General features: G+C 40.7%; 1 protein-coding gene across 5 annotated transcripts in view; it reads left to right on the plus strand.

Moving 5' to 3' along the window:
* The first annotated feature begins 4,317 nt into the window (after nucleotides 1–4,317).
* The window catches only part of ATP2C1 (ATPase secretory pathway Ca2+ transporting 1), a 52,002-nt gene continuing 40,648 nt past the window's right edge, over nucleotides 4,318–15,671 (plus strand). Inside the window, exons 1-2 of one of the 5 annotated variants that reach the window (XM_063325293.1) lie at nucleotides 4,318–4,656; nucleotides 5,082–5,238. In XM_063325293.1, coding sequence (XP_063181363.1) covers nucleotides 5,233–5,238 — 6 coding nt within the window. In that variant the 5' untranslated portion in view covers nucleotides 4,318–4,656; nucleotides 5,082–5,232. Of the gene's footprint in view, nucleotides 4,657–5,063; nucleotides 5,317–15,671 lie in introns of all 5 variants that reach the window. The other 4 variants (XM_063325292.1, XM_063325294.1, XM_063325291.1 and 1 more) reach the window with 4 other exon arrangements.

Consider the following 15,671-nt stretch of genomic DNA (forward strand, 5'->3'; position numbering starts at 1 on the left):
TTCTGTATAATAGATCTCCAATCTGTGAACTTTGCAGTTATAGGTATCTTTATTTTTTTGATTTTTTGATTTTTTTCACTAGTTCTGGTAGTGCTGTAGCACAAGGGAGTAGTTGAGGTGAAGTTGAATTAATTGTAATCCTGAAGACTAAATCAAACTTGAAGTTAAGCTTGCACATAAACTTGCTGCAGGTTAAGGCCTATCTGTTTAATGCCATTAGACTGAATTTTCCTCTCTTTCCAACTGATTGATGGCACTATCTGGAATGTCACATATTTATTACCTTTTAATATGGTAGGCTTTTTTTTCCTATGTTAAAAGGCTTTACCTTTTAATATGGAAGGCTTTTTCCAAGCCTTCCAGAGGCTCTTAATTCTTCTGAAGATGTAGAAAGGCAATTAAAAGCAATCTTTGGTTGGAGGCTAAGTATGCTGTTTTACAGCTGACTATCACAAAAACCAACCAACCAAAACCCAAACAACCAAATCATTTTATGAAATTGCTATTTTTCAGTCCTGAAGATCTAAGGGAGTGCAGAAAGTACTGAAAGCTGCAGTACCTATTTATGCTCCCCATACCTATTCTACCCTTTTGGCTGTGCCAGAATAACCACTTGTGATTCAGTTTGAGAAGTCTATATTTACTGATCTGCTGGGTCATCCTGGACGTGAATCAGTTCCCACATAACCTTAGGTCTTGGTCAGTTTGAGGTTGTGGTTCTGAGACAATCTAGTGGCTGCCTGCTGCTGAAGGACACTTGCAGGAGGAAAGGTCTGGCTTGGGCATTGACAGGAGGTAAATCAGGAGACATCTGTGGGGAAAAGGATGGGTAGGGAACGGGGTGGGGAGTGGGGTGTGGTGACAGGATGACTGGAACTTTTTTTTTTTCCTTTGGTGATGCAGAACACTTAAGTGGTGTGCTGTGGCACCATAAACCTGACAACATACCAAGGGAAGGAGAACGCTTGGGGCTGGGGGCTGCTTCAGTTGGCATTGAATGCTCATGGAACTCTGCTCTCATAAAAGCAAACCTATTATCAGTAGGTTTGCTTGCTTTTAAGTATTTTCAGGTCTGCGAACTAGAAAAATAGTGAACTAACAACCACTAGGATGTTTAGTCTTTTCCCCCTCAACCCCTACCAGTAGTGCATACCCTTTCAAGTACTATTTTTTTGAAAAAGGATTCTAACTGTGAAGTTTAGAGATTTCTTTTTTTCTGGCCTTTCATATTTGAATTTGTAATTGTTCTTCCAATTTGCGAGTGTATTTTCAATGGAATTACTCAGTTGTGGCTAGACATGTTTGCTCATTGGATATTCAGATGAGCACTGTATTGCAAGATTTTTTTTTTACAAGATTAAAAAATGTAAAACAAATATTATTGTAATTTGTGAGTATGACTGGCGACAACTGGTTATTGCAAGCGAAGCCTTTTTTAATTTCAGACTATCTCCACAATCATATTCTAATAACGTTGCTTTGGTTTGCCAAATAATGCCTCTGCCACACGCTGTTATGAGGCTTCCTTGAAGATATTAGGGCAGTCCTGACACTCTTCTGTATCAAGCTCACATTAAGGTCAGGATTTTTAAAGAAACAATATTCAGCAGCAGAAGGAGATAAAACACTTTGAGCATTGTTTATTAAACAGCCGCTGTTTGTAGGTGTGGAGTAGGGCAGAAACAGTAATAAACCAATCAAGGATGGATATGGTGGTGTTATAATGTAGAAGAGGCGCTTCCCAGCTGCCTGGCAGCATCACAGGCATGTATGATTGGCAGATGTATGCTAATGAGAAAGAGATTAAGCCCCAGAGATGCAGCTTTTTCAGTTCTCGCTCTATAGTAGGGCTTGCTTTTGACTTTCTTCTCCTGTTTTGAGACACAGGAACAAAGAATGTTTCTTAGTAGGCAGGCTTTGCTACTGATATTTAGATCTCCATAGCTCCACTTGCGAACAAGCTCGGTAATGTTCAAGAATTCCTTTCCAATCTTCTCCCCAAAACTTCTCATAGCATAAAGAGAACATAGCATAGTGTAAAGAAATCCAAATATGCTCTGGATGTAGACAGTATTAGGACCTACAGGCTTTGGCTTTTTTCCTTCATGAACGTATCTGCATAAGTTTTTTGTATTTAAGGGAAACATCTGATATTGAAAGCAAGAGCTACCCGTTTTAACAAAGCAACTGAATGTCTTTCCTAACGAGTTATGGTGCATCAGTTTTGTGTTGCAATTAAGGCACCATAACTAGCATCACAGGCAGCTCAACACGATTCTTTGCTTGCCTTACAAACAAGTTAACAGCAGCAGCATCTTTGAGAGGAGTCATTGCCACAATGACAGTGCTACCTACTTGCAATGGGATACTTCATGGAGTAACCATGGAAATATTCAAGTAACATGGCAACTATACGGGACAGGACTGAAATAATGCATTAGGTATTCTCAAACAAGTAACCTGCTTCTTGTCATCTTATTTTCCTGAATGCAAATATCCAGGGCCTGTACTTTAAATCAGCACCTGACTGATGTCTTTACCTCTCACAATATAGCGACAAATTTATATTATTTTAGCACTCAAACAAATTTATCTTCAAGCGGCTCAAAAGAGGAAGGTATACTCTTTAACTTCACCTTGTTTAGCTGAGGAATTCAAGCGGCATGCTATTATGGGTTGGGAGATTTAATTAAAATGTTTAAAACTTAGTTCTGTTAAATACTACTTATGAACTGACAAAGACTGATTTTGGTTTCTTCTGCTGCTTAAGAAAAACAAAGCCAAGGTGACAGGTTGTTAATCACGCGATGTCAATGCAATTGTGTTTCTCAGACCATGTTGTCATGCACCTTTAGAAACGGGGTGTAAAGCCTACAATTAGCATGTCTCCATTAGATTTTTGACCTTGAAAGTCAAGAGGCGTTTTGTTCTTGCTAGCGCTGTGCATCGTACCTTAAACATGAAATTTATTATCTCAGTGGAAATTATTTTAAAACTTCCCCAGCCTTGGAGCTCAGCATTGGAAATGTAGTTTCAGATAATATTCCTTTGGCATCTAGGTAACCATAATTGAATTGGTAAAGCATATTTTTTTTTCCCCACAGTACTTAACTAGCGGTAAACTGGTTAAGTAGGAAGGTTAAAGGTTGGTGGTTACATGATTTTAAAGGTAGTCACTTGATGTGTTTAAGATTTCTTGTATTGAGACTTCTTTTTTTCCTAGCATTTGAAAGAGTAACTTGGTGATTCCAAACTACTTAGACCACAAGTCCAGTCTGGGTGTACTGTAACCCTAAAACCAGCAGCTACTCCATGTGTGTGACATTCTTCACAGAATGGTAGGGGTTGGAAGGGACCTCTGGAGATCATCTAGTCCAACCCCCTGCCAGAGCAGGGTCACCTAGAGCAGGTTGCACAGGAACGCGTCCAGGTGGGTTTTGAATGTCTCCAGAGACGGAGACTCCACCACCGCTCTGGGCAGCCTGTGCCAGGGCTCTGCCACCCTCAGGGTAAAGAAGTTCCTCCTCATGTTTAGATGGAACTTTCTATGCTCAAGTTTGTGCCCATTACCTCTTGTCCTGTTGCCAGGCACCACTGAGAAGAGCCTGGCCCCATCCTCCTGACAACCACCCTTTAAGTATTTATAAGTGTTGATAAGGTCCCCCCTCAGTCTTCTTTTTTCCAGACTGAAGACTCAAATCCCTCAGCCTTTCTTCATAAGAGAGGTTTTCCAATCCCCTAATCATCGTTTTCATCCAAGAACTGCTTCGGAGCACCACAGGGCACAGGGGAACCCTGCAGCCAGCCAGTGTTCCTGGCTTGTTTTCCTACCACCAGCCCGGAGCCCGGAGGGCCGGGTTTGGCTCCCAGTCCTGGCACTGGGACCGGCGGCGCCGAGGCAGCAGGCCCTCAGGCCGAGCCCGGGCAGGTGAGCCGCGGAGGGCTGCGGTGCTCCCCGGGCCGTTCACGGCTCCATCTTCCTCGTGGTAACGTGCTTTATTCCTTCCTGCCCGGGCAGGGAGGTGAGGAGACAGCGATGCGGAGGCGGGCAGCGGGGAAAGAGGCCTCCGCGCCGGGGGCGCCTCCGGAGCTCCCAGCCGCGGCTGAGGAGCGTTTTAAACGCGTTTCTTTTCGCGTCTCCCTGCGCTATGGCGAGGCCCCCCCCCAGGGCTGTGGCTGACCGCCGGCCAACGGGCGGACTTAACTACCGCCCCCCGAGGGCCGCCCGCTCTCAGAGGGGAGCGGGCACCCCCCTCTTGGGGAGGGGGAGGTGGGGGGGAATCCGCCCGCCCTTTCCGCTGCCGCGCCCCGCCCCGTCCGCTGCCTCCCTGCCGCCCGCGGAAGTGAGCGGAGCGGAGCGGGGATGCGGCCGCGCCGCTGTTGCTGCCGCCCCGAGCCCGGGAGCTGAGAGGCGAGGCGAGGCGGCAGGGACGCAGCCGGCGGTTGAGGGAGCTACCGCTTGCCCCTCTCTTCACCCCCAACCCCGCGCCGTCTCCACGCCGCCCCCCTCACCCTGCCTCCCGCGGCGGCCTGCGCCACAGGGTGAGCGGGCGGGGCCGGGGCGGCTGAGAGGAGCCGCGGGGCGGGGGGTCGCCCAGCTTCGGGGAGCCGCCGCTTTCCTTCTTCTCCCCTTCCGCCTGGCGCGGAGGAGACGGGGTGCGGGCAAGGCGGCGGTGGTGGTGGTGGTGGCGGCGGGGGGGGAACGGGTTATTTGGGGTGAAGGTTTATTTTTAGGTGCGGGGCGTTCGTTCCGTGCGGAGCCCCTCCCCGGGTGGGACGAGGCCGCTGGTGGCGCTTGTGGCGAGGGCGGCGGGGGCGGGGGGGAAGCGGTGGCGCCGCCGCTGCTCGGGGTTGCCGGAGCTGCTGGGCGACTAATCCTAATCCTTGGTGGCCCCTGACAGCTCTGCGGGCTCCCTGCATGCGTGTGCCTGCCCCGCCTGGCGTGAATGGAAAGGCGGTGGAGACCTATAGGGTTCGGCTGTTGTTTTTGTTGTTGTTTTTCTTTTTTTTTTTAATTTATTTTTTTTTATTTTATTATTATTATTGTTTTCCCCCTCTTTTAGCGCTGGTTTCTCTTGCAGATGTTGCTCCAGGTGGGGGCGGAGGGAGCAGTGTGATTGCCTGGGATCTTGGGGCATCTCTCTCTTCACCTTTTCAGCTCCGGTGCTGCTGCTGCTAAAGACTTTTTTTTTTTTTTTTAACTATCGACTCAAGTACGATTTCGATGGAAAAATGAAGGTAAAGGTCTCATCAGAGTCACTGACTTCATTGGAGCTAAGAGGATTTTTGCATGCAATTTGGTGACAACTCCTACTGGTGCGTGTGTATGTTTTACCGTTCCAGGGGTTCGCAGGGTTGCTGTTGTGTGTTAATCTCGTGGTAGGAATTTTGATCTGCATTTTGTAGTTCAAGAGCTGTAGGGCGATCGTTTTCCTTTATTGGTACTGCTGCTTGTTGAACTAATCAGGCAGATTTTATTCTCTCAAAACATCTCTTGAGTGATTTAGTGCTCTCTATGTTTGGAGTAGAAGTTTCTTGTTTTATTTAGGTAGGGGCTTCTGAGCATTAGCTGATTGGTATTTGCTTAGATTACAAGACTTTGTTAAATTTTATCTTTCAGGGTGAAATTGAGAAGCATCAGTTGCGCTTTGTGTTGAAATGTTTTTGTGCGCGTTCTACGTTCTTAAAAATGACTTAGTTTTGCTGGCTTGGACAGTATTTAATTAAAAAGTGGCACTGAAGTTTTGAATTCTACCACTTGAAAGATTTGGTATAAAGTTGTAAACTCTATGTACTGAAAGAAGTGGCTCTATTATGCTTTCTCCTTCTTGTCTAGTTTGGAAATTACTTCATCTGGGGACTTAATTCAGTTTTTCCATGTTGGGCTTCAGTTTATGCTCTGGGAACCTTGAAAGCCCCTTTGCATTGGTGATAGTGACTGTGAGCTTCCTTTCTATTTGACTCTGGGTATTGAAAAATCTCTGAAATGTATTATTTTTATTATTCTCTATATATACCTGATAAGAACTGTTGTTTCCCTCACCCTCTTGTGTCATCAGTATTCTTTGAAGATGTTAGATGGATTTTTTTAGGTGGCTATCAAATTTCCTTTGCTATAGGTTGTTATGTGAGATATATGAGTTCCTTTTATTCCCACCCCATTTTGAAAAGAGAGGTGCTTTTTTAATAGTTTTACTTGAATGAAAAATTGGATTGAGTTTGGGGTGTAGACCAACTAAATTATTTTCTACAGTTGAATATTGTACTGTTTTGAAATACCGTTTTCTTCCATGATTGTTCTGTTTTGAAATACTATTTTCTTCCATGACTGGAAAGTTGTAATTGTGAAGTCTAGCTTATGTTGAAAACTATGTAGGTTGTTATAATCTCGCATCTCAGAACTCTTTTTTAACTTTAAAATAATCTTAGAATTTTCTTAATTCTCTTGATCATGTCTTCCAACTGTATATTTGTAATAAAGAGCATGGAACTTGTCAGGTAGTATGAATTTTGGAGTGTGGGAGAGTATCTCTAGAAGATTGATCTTTGTTTTGGGAGGCTAGACAGCTGATAGAAGTAGTGTTGGTGCCTCTGCATTTCAGTCACTGCATTGCAAATAAAAGATTTTTGAATGGGCAGCACTGGGGGCAGGGGAAGCAGAGCCGATATAATGCCATTGAGGAGAAATACGCTTATGGGGGGAAAAAAAGTAGCTGTCTTACATTTTGTGTACCAAAACAAAAATTGCAGGAAGACTTTTAATGACTTCTGCTTCTATTACCAATAGAATACCAATATCATAAATAGTGTATGATAGATGTAGTTTATAACCAAGTTGCATGTGATAGTATGGCCCATTCTAAGTTTTCTGAATGCGGGTAGCACAAAGATAGCATTTCTTAAGTTTCTTATGAAATAAATGATGTTTAAAAATCAGTAATATTTGTATGACAGATGTAATTTATATAAAAAAAAGCTTTATCTAGGGGAAAAATAAAAAATGATCAGATATGTATGTCAAAGGCAGAAATAAATTCTATGGTTTGTTGAGGGCTTTCAAAATGGAGTGGGCTTCTGGGAGTAGGAGAAAAGCTTAACTTCAGTATGAATAAAAAGACTGAGTTTATTCCCATAACACTTGAGTTACTTCTCTACTCATTCCACTCCCCTCCGCCCCGATCTCATAATTGAGGCTCCAGACAGGCATGTATATTTACAGCTGTCTATTTTAGTGTTCTTGGTATTTCTGAGCTGTTTTTCTATCCATTTGACATTTTGAGACAGTTAGACATTAGCAGCTTTCGTATTGGAACTTTTCAGCTCTCTTGAGAGGATCCTTAATGTATTTTCTTCAGGAGACAGTTGAAGAATCTTTGTAATCTTGTAGAACAAAGATTACAGTTAGAATATCTTTAAGCTCTTTTTTTTTTGTTGTTGTTTTGCAAGTTGGTCTTTGAAAGGTCTCTTCAGTTTGAACCTTGAATGGTGGCGGATTTTTTCCCCCCTGCATTTGGATGAATATTCAAGATTGGGAAGTGGTAAGATGGTTTGGAAAACTGATGTTTTCCTGTGTTAATTCAGTTTTCATAAGCAGTATTGTATGTTTACTCTAAGCTAGTTAATGTTTTGTCCCAAGACTTCATGGTTCCTGTCTCTTGTGTTGGGATGATTAAGCTTCCGCAAAAATTCATGTGTCTCATGGTAACGGGGAAGAGAGAATTTCCCATCATAGGAAAACTTCTGCTTAGCTCAATAAAACTATGACTTAGAGGAATTATGTTTGTATTTCTGTTTGGAAAGATACAATTTTGTGACTTCTTTCCATAAGCGGAGTTTTCTTAAACTGTAGGCAGTCAAGAGAACTTGCAGCTGTTTAGACAAAACATAACTCTGAGTGCAAACTAGGCTTTGTAACTTTTGGATCTCTCCACTGGTACCTTTGGGATGTTTTAAGTAACTTTCTATAACTGTAGTCTGATATTTTTTTCTTTCTTTCTTTTATCACCATCTTTTAGATTGATTGTCAGGTTCTTTGTTCTACTGAAGATTGTCTTGTAGAAGACTGCCTTTTAGTAGAAAAATAAAGAATACGGTTTAGGTCACATCAACTTTGAGTTTCTCCGCTCTAAAGATTATGAATACAAATTGTTAAATAGGAGTGCTGTTTTGTTACCAAGGCCTTCTGTAGTGTTTTTTTCAGATCATTAAGTGGCTAACAGAAGAGGTCAGAGTAACATTTTTTCCCACATGTAAACTGAAAAGGCGTTCCCAAAATCATGTAGAAGGTTGGTACCAAAACTCAGACCAGACTTACTGTAATTAATAGGAACATCATGTGGTGATTCTGAAATCCTTAATCGTCATTGTTTTGAATCCTGGTTAATTGCAGCTGATCTTCAGAGACGACTGTTAATTTCAGCCTGTAGTCTTTCAGTAGTAACTTCAGGATAATTCTTATGATTGGATGAATAGTGAGATGTAAGTCAAGATTTTTTTTTTTTCTTTGAAAAAGGTGTTTTATTTCCTCACATAATCCTGAGGTGATAAATGAATTGGTTTTATTTGTTGTGTGCTTGAAGTGCAGTTGAATTTCCTGATGAGTTTCATGGGTGTTTTTCTTAAATAGGGAAAATGGGCTTAGTTGCTAAAGTAACAGATTGAAGATCAGTGAATAGATTTTGGTTTTTGAGGGCAGTGAATTAGCACCCTGGACTAGCTCGTCATGGATTTGGCAGCTCTAAGTACTGATGAACGGGTGGAGCGTGTGTACATGCAACCGAAAACAGAGGGGGAAGGGATGCCTGCGGCAGCAGTGACTTGAAAACGATTTAAAATGTTCCAGAGTGGCATCATCAGTTGTTTCATGAAAGTAATCTCCAAAATAATCAGAATGAAATTTGCGATAGAAAATGTTAGAAATTCTGAAATGGCCTTGATGTTGTCACAGCAGTTTGCGTTCCTTTTGACATGTAGATGATTTCTTAAACTAGTAGGTGAAACAAGAATTTTAATATTCATTGATTACCATTTCTTACCATCTGCAGCTTGCAGAAAATTAGAACCCAGTACTTTACACTTACGTTGGCAAAAAAGTCACATCTCTTCTGTTTAACTTGGAGGATAAGTTGAGAGAAGAGCTTATTTTTTTTTTCTTTTTTAAAAAAATTTAGTCTTCACTAAAGACCAGTTCTAGTAGATACCTTCCTAGCTTTTAACAGTGCTTTGGTAACTTAACTGCTAAGTTAACACAGCATGTGTCTTGTATTAGAAACATAGATATTCTTTTTAATTCAACAGTCATTGTCCTCTTTTAATCTGTTGTTTGACTGGTTGATGGAGCATTAGATAGTTTTAGTCTTTCCCCTTTTTTTCACATGCAGATAAATCAGAAGTGTTAATCTGTAATAATCTAGAGGTGGTTTAATATGGAATCGGTTTGAGTTCATGTATCACAGAATGTAAGTTCATTATTTTGCAAGCTTTGTAACTCCTTTATGTGGGGAATGTATGGCATAATCTCTTAGTGAGTCAGGAGAAGCAGCGGTGTAAGGAAAATGCAGACAATTCTCAGGGTAGCTAATTTAACAAAACAGAAACAAACATTTTCGCTTGCTTTTTTGGTGAAGAGTTTGACAAGTGTGTGGTGGTCTTGGCATGCTCTTCCATAGGACTGTATGAAGCGGTCTCATTACTGCTGAAAGAAGATCCTATTCTCAGCTGTGTTCCTGCCATTTGTGTTGCATTGGCTGTGGTGGTTGTTGAGTTTGTCTGGCTTGCTAGCCTGGCAGAAGGTTAGCCCAGCCCCCAGTTGGACAGCTTTCTGTTGAATTAGTAAGTTGAATGGGCTCATGAAGTGTCCAGTTAATGTCAAAAGCAGTGAGGGACAAAGCAGTGAGACCTCCTCCTTTTAGCATAAGCAGACCATTAGCTTGACTCACTTCTGTGTGTAGTCTTAGGTTCAGTTCAATATAAATTCACCCATAGACCATTGTGGAATTTTGCAAGAGTGGAATAACTTAATAAATAGATTTTAGTTGAGACCTGCTTTTGAATTGGTGAAAGAGTTCAGGTGATACCTAATTGACACTGAGTGATAAAAGTGGCATTTACAGTGTGGCTGGTAGAAGCTAGAAGGAATGGTAAAGTTACAATGCAGAAAAGGAAAATAAAATACTATAATCAAGGTATAAATTTGGGACAAGCATCTGTTTCTAGTTATTTATTTTATAAACATTCTACTCTAAACTTCTACTCTACTCCATGATTCCGTAAAGACTTCAAAGGGATGAAATGGCTAATGGATTAGAAGATGCAGCCTACAGAATCTTTTACAAAGCCTTTTAAAATATTTTTAAGTCATAAATTTTCTGCAAGACTTTTTCTGCATACATAATTCACAAAAAAAAGTTTAGTGAGTACAATGTTGCTGATTTCTTGATACTAATAAGAAAACTTATTACCATAAGTAGAGTAATTATGCAGTGAGTTATGTTTGCATTTAAATCAGCACTGATACTAACTTGGTCCTGAGAACTGTTGTAAATGGTAAGTTCAGGATCTTAATTAGAATTTCATTTTGTCACATTGTGAAGTAACTGTATAGCTGTCAAGGATATAATCAACGGTTGAGTCTTGGAGCTTCGTTTGTTATTTTGTACAAATAAGTACTGAGCAAATATTTCTATTGGTGTTTTTGCTTAATACAATTATATGGCAACTAAAGTCTGCACCTCATGGATACATTAGTAGTATATCACAGGGTGTTAAAATTCTTTATTAGCATTTGCTGTTCAAGTGCCGTCCATCATTTTGAGAAGCTCAGCACTTCCAAATGTTATGAGATAGCAGCATACTATTGGAGAGGAGCCATATGATCTTATTTCTAAGCCTAAATGTTCTCCTAGAATGGCAGCAACTCTCTGGCAAGATAAATGACTGATATTTAGACCCAAAGTCTTTTCGCCTTCAGCTTCTAAAAGGCTTCACGTGAATCAGGATTTAAGCAGAGGTGTATGCTATTTGGAGTCAAGTGAGATAGAGCCATTGGTGCTCTATTCCGATGTTTCTGAGCTGACCCGGTACTATTATGTGTAAACTTCGCTTTCACCAAGGCATTAGCATTGATTTGACCATTTTAGTGCCTGCTTAGGATTCTGTATCTTTTTTGTTCTTCTGATTAATAAGTAATGACAAATGTATGAAATCTTCAAGCAGACTTTTCCAGTGTTCAAAGAGTTTTTTTGAACAGGAGGAATCAAAGCTGAATATTTTGGCCAATTGAATACAGATTCGTCTGGCATGTTTGTCAGTGCATTCTTGGTAACTGATGCCACCTCAAGGCTTTCAGGCTTTAAATTCATCATAGTGCATCCTCGAGAGTATACAGAAATGCTCTAAATAGTACATCTTCTGTAGCAATTGAATACAAGTGATTGAATACAAAGTTTGACTGGCATTCTTAAGTTTCAACTGTATACTATATAAATGGGCTAAAGGAAGATATGGTGGTTTGGACAGACATGGTGTTGGGGTTTTAGGCTGAATTTTTGTTGCTGTTACTCCTACAATCAACAGCACTGCAGTCAGGTTAAGGTATCATTATTTTTGTGAAATGTTTTCTCTGGCTAGAGAGCAGGCAGTTGTCATTCACAAGGCTTGCAAGGTAACCACATGGAATATACTACAATGATAGAAAATTGCTCAGCTTTACTGTTGTGCTGGTAGTCTCAGCTGAACTAGGTGTCCTACTTTCCTTTCTATTTTTTTAAGTTAAAGAAGACAGGGTGAAACATCTTGAAAGAGTAAGATGTTTTTCAGGTTGTGGAGACGTGTTTCTCAGAGAAGTTTTTTTTTTTTTAGAAGATATTTTTATTACTTAAGTATTTTTAGTACTTGAAAACAGTTCTTGAGCTTTATAGGCTACTGTAGAGTCAGTAAGCTAGATGTTAAATGGAGCATCGTAGTCTTTATTACATTGCCTGAAGTTGATGGGATTGGGGATACATGTGTCTCTTAACTATTTTACAACTTTTAAGATTGGGCAAACCTTGAGATTCAAGATAGTTGGTGCCAATATTCAGATTTCTGTTTCTTAGTTGGTCAGAAGTGCAGAAGTGTTGTGTACCAAGGAGTATAGGTCTGCGTTATGGCTGGTGGTTGGCCATAGTGAAAGTGCTAAGCACTACTGAAATAGTACTAAAATACAAGGCAGGTTTTTTTCACGCTCATGGGGCAGCTTAGCAGGTTGTTCTCATAATTTAGGTATTTATATTTCTTTGGTTAATGGGTAGTGTCTGTGCCAGGTTGAATAGTGCCCTTTTTTTGTAAAGTCTTATGAAGTAACACACAATAGCAAGGGGCTGAAGCTATGTGACCTCCAAGGATAGAAATTACTCTGCAAGGAGAACTCATTAATGCAAATTAGTGTTTCGCTTTCCTTCTGGCTTTTTTAGAGACAGAACTTTTCCGTGTGCACTTCCTTTGATGTGGGGTCTCCTGGTAAAATGTTTAAACTAAAATTCTGTTGAATAGGAACAAATTTCTTTGAATATTAGAATACAGAGCTGCTGCAGCTGTTCCCTCAGAAGTGAAAAGTCATCACACTTTTCCAAAGGAGTCCATTTAAATGAAGACAGTAGACAGTAACTTCAAAGCTTTCAAAAAGTATTTCTTCTCCTGAGCAAACAGTGCCTGGTAGAAAACAAGTGGCTCATTAGTCTCCAGACTTCAACCTTTTGGGGGTGGTAAGGGACAGCTCTTTGCAGTGGCAGGTGAAATACTCTTTTTGCAAATTGGTCACAGATGTTTGTGTTGAATGAGTGTTGGCACTTTACTTGTTGCTGTAAGAAGTTACCATTATTTCCCATAAAGGCATTTGTCAGAGTGTAATACTCTGACCAGGTTCTTTTAGATAATCCATGTATAGAGAGTGTAATGTTTAATATCAAATGTGTGTATTTAGAGATATTTGATGTTATGTGGGATTTCTGATTTAGTAGAATGATACGTTTGTACTATGTGTTAAGTATATTTTGTAAGTTACACTTAGCAAAATATAGAAATTGCAATACAAAGTTCAATCACAATACCCATGTGATTCCCATTACCAGTCTCTGTAATATGCTCACGATCACAGTGCTCGGCATCTCCAGTCGTCAGAAAGGAATCTTTGGGTTGAAACCAGCTCAAGCCTGTTGCCCTCCTTTGAAATATTGTTGGTTGTTCAGTGCATATGTTGATATATATGGGCTGAACCACATATACATCCCCCCCTGCTGGTCTGTCTAACTCAGATGTTCACATTCTTTTGATGAAATTGGGGAGAAACATTTACACTACCAGTTGATGCACTCAATTTCGATAATTGTTTAGCCAAAGCAAAGGCCACCCTCCAGTCCCCATTGCGTTGAGGTGAAGTTAGACTCTTTGCAATAGCTGTGGTTAATCACGCCCAGCACTGTTTCCTGAGCTTCAAGGGCACATTGCCTTTGCCCATCTCCTCTGAGCCTTCTGTTTTAGAGGTTTACTGGTCAGTCACAGCATTTGAGTATTTTTCATATCTAAATTTACAGGGTTTTGCGACTCATTAGAGAAATTGCAAGTTGAGAATACAGGAAATAATTGGTCTTTGCGATTTAATCACATATGAGGTACAAACAACTATATCAGTGCAGTGTGTATAAATGAAGCCTTCCTGAATATAACTTCCAATTCTCTGCACATCATTAAAAAATTAGTTCAAAAGACAAGAATAAGACATTAAATAATGGAATTTACTTAATTAAGGGAAGTTTGTAGCTTGTCTGCATTGTGAACTTGGCTGCGCTGATTTTTATTTACTTTATTAAATCTGTATCCACCACACTTAGGCACTTCCACCTGCTTCTTTTGTCAATATAACTGGTGAATTTATCTGGAGATATATTCCTGTTAAGATCTGTCAGAATTTCATGGAGGAAGCTGTATCATAGTCACAACCATGTTGGGTATTGCTTGTTCCAGAATGGCTTGAGGGCTCTTTGGGTGCTCTTCTCCACCCTGCCTTCACTTCTGGAATCCTGCTGTGCATTCAGGGTTTGTTTCTGGGTGTGCAGTTGGTCTAGGACTTAACTGTAACTATTGAGCGTGCCTAATGCTTTTTTTTGTGTTTGGATTTTTACTGTGTCTTATCATCATGTGGTCGTTGTTCTGTGGCTGGGACCTGTATTGAGATTCTAGGAGCACCTTGCTTTCTAGACAAATGTTGGAGTCAAAGATGGCAGAAATCTAGTGAAATACATATTTTTTTTTTTAAGGTCATTGCTAGAAAGTGACTCTATGGAATCACAGTTGTGATGCTGACCTATTTAAATGGAGAGTTTGAAGATGGACAATAAGATGATTAAAGATCTGTATCTCTAAAACTTCTAGCCACCATGTCCTAACAAGTAGGAGAAGACTTTGCACTGATCCTTCATATCTAATGGAACTGAGAGAAAAGAGCATTACTTCCATTCTGGGTAGAGTCCTTTCCTTAAAGATACCTTTCACAGCCAAGAGTCTTTGCCTAGCGGGAGCTGTTTCCAAAGTCCATGTGCACACACACGGAGACTCAGGCCTCTGTGCCCGTTGAAGTCTAGTTGATCTCTAGCCCTGTGTACTTTCAGGGTGCCAGATGGTGCAGCAGAGGTAAGCACTTGGTGTTTTATTATGTTACCCTGTGAACTGATGGCTACAGTAGTTGCTCTGTCTGCTGTTACCCCTCCGCACCTGCCATCCTGGCTTTGAATTGTACAGAACTGGAGAAGAACATACTTACTAGGATCTGAGTTTTCTAAACCTTTTAGTATACATCATGTATAGTTTAATCATACAGAAAGTTCAGGAAATGAGGAGCTTGTAAGTTTCAATCTGTTTTGTATGCAGTGAAACACCTTTATTATGTTGTTGAACACATTTTTTTTCAGTGCGAGGAAGGTAGATTAAAAAATGAAACATAATTCTTATGGTGGGAGAGAAAGTACTGAGTTTTTCAGGATCCCAATAAGAAAGGCACAAACACTTGCAAGGCAGATCACTGTTAATCACTCAGAAAAGGTGATAGCAAGGCATAAAATTGTATGTCCTTTCTGATGCTGGGAACCCTGACATGATAGGGCTGTGGATGGATCTTTGGTCAGGGCATGGCACACTAAATCTCATGTTCTTTGAGTTCACTAGTACTCTTATGGGGTTTTGCTCACAGTTCGGGTTCATCAATCACCCACTGATAGCGGTCAGGTCTGATATGTGGGCTTTGAAGTTGTCCCTTGGACAACACACTCTAATATCCTTATCTCATTAATAAAGCTGCAGTTCTGAGCAGGTGCATGGAATACTTCACGTGGAAAAGACAACATACTGTACATACACTTAAGATTAAATGCACGTTGATTAATTACACATTGATTAGGTGTACATTCATTAATTTTACTATTGATTAGACACAGCATGATTCAGTACCAGTCGTGTGGTATCTGTGGTAGGGGCGTATACCTGGATGTGGATCACTAACTACTCGTACAGTAATAGTCTTACAGGTTGATCACTGCAAACAAGGCAAAAGGTCTTTGTACTACTTGGATTGGCTTGAAAGGGGTTCAGTTTTAGAGGGACTGATGGGGTAGATTCAAACTGACCAAATCATCTGTTCA

This window comes from Chroicocephalus ridibundus, chromosome 2 (assembly GCF_963924245.1).
Source record: "Chroicocephalus ridibundus chromosome 2, bChrRid1.1, whole genome shotgun sequence".
NCBI classification, from domain to species: Eukaryota; Metazoa; Chordata; class Aves; order Charadriiformes; family Laridae; genus Chroicocephalus; species Chroicocephalus ridibundus.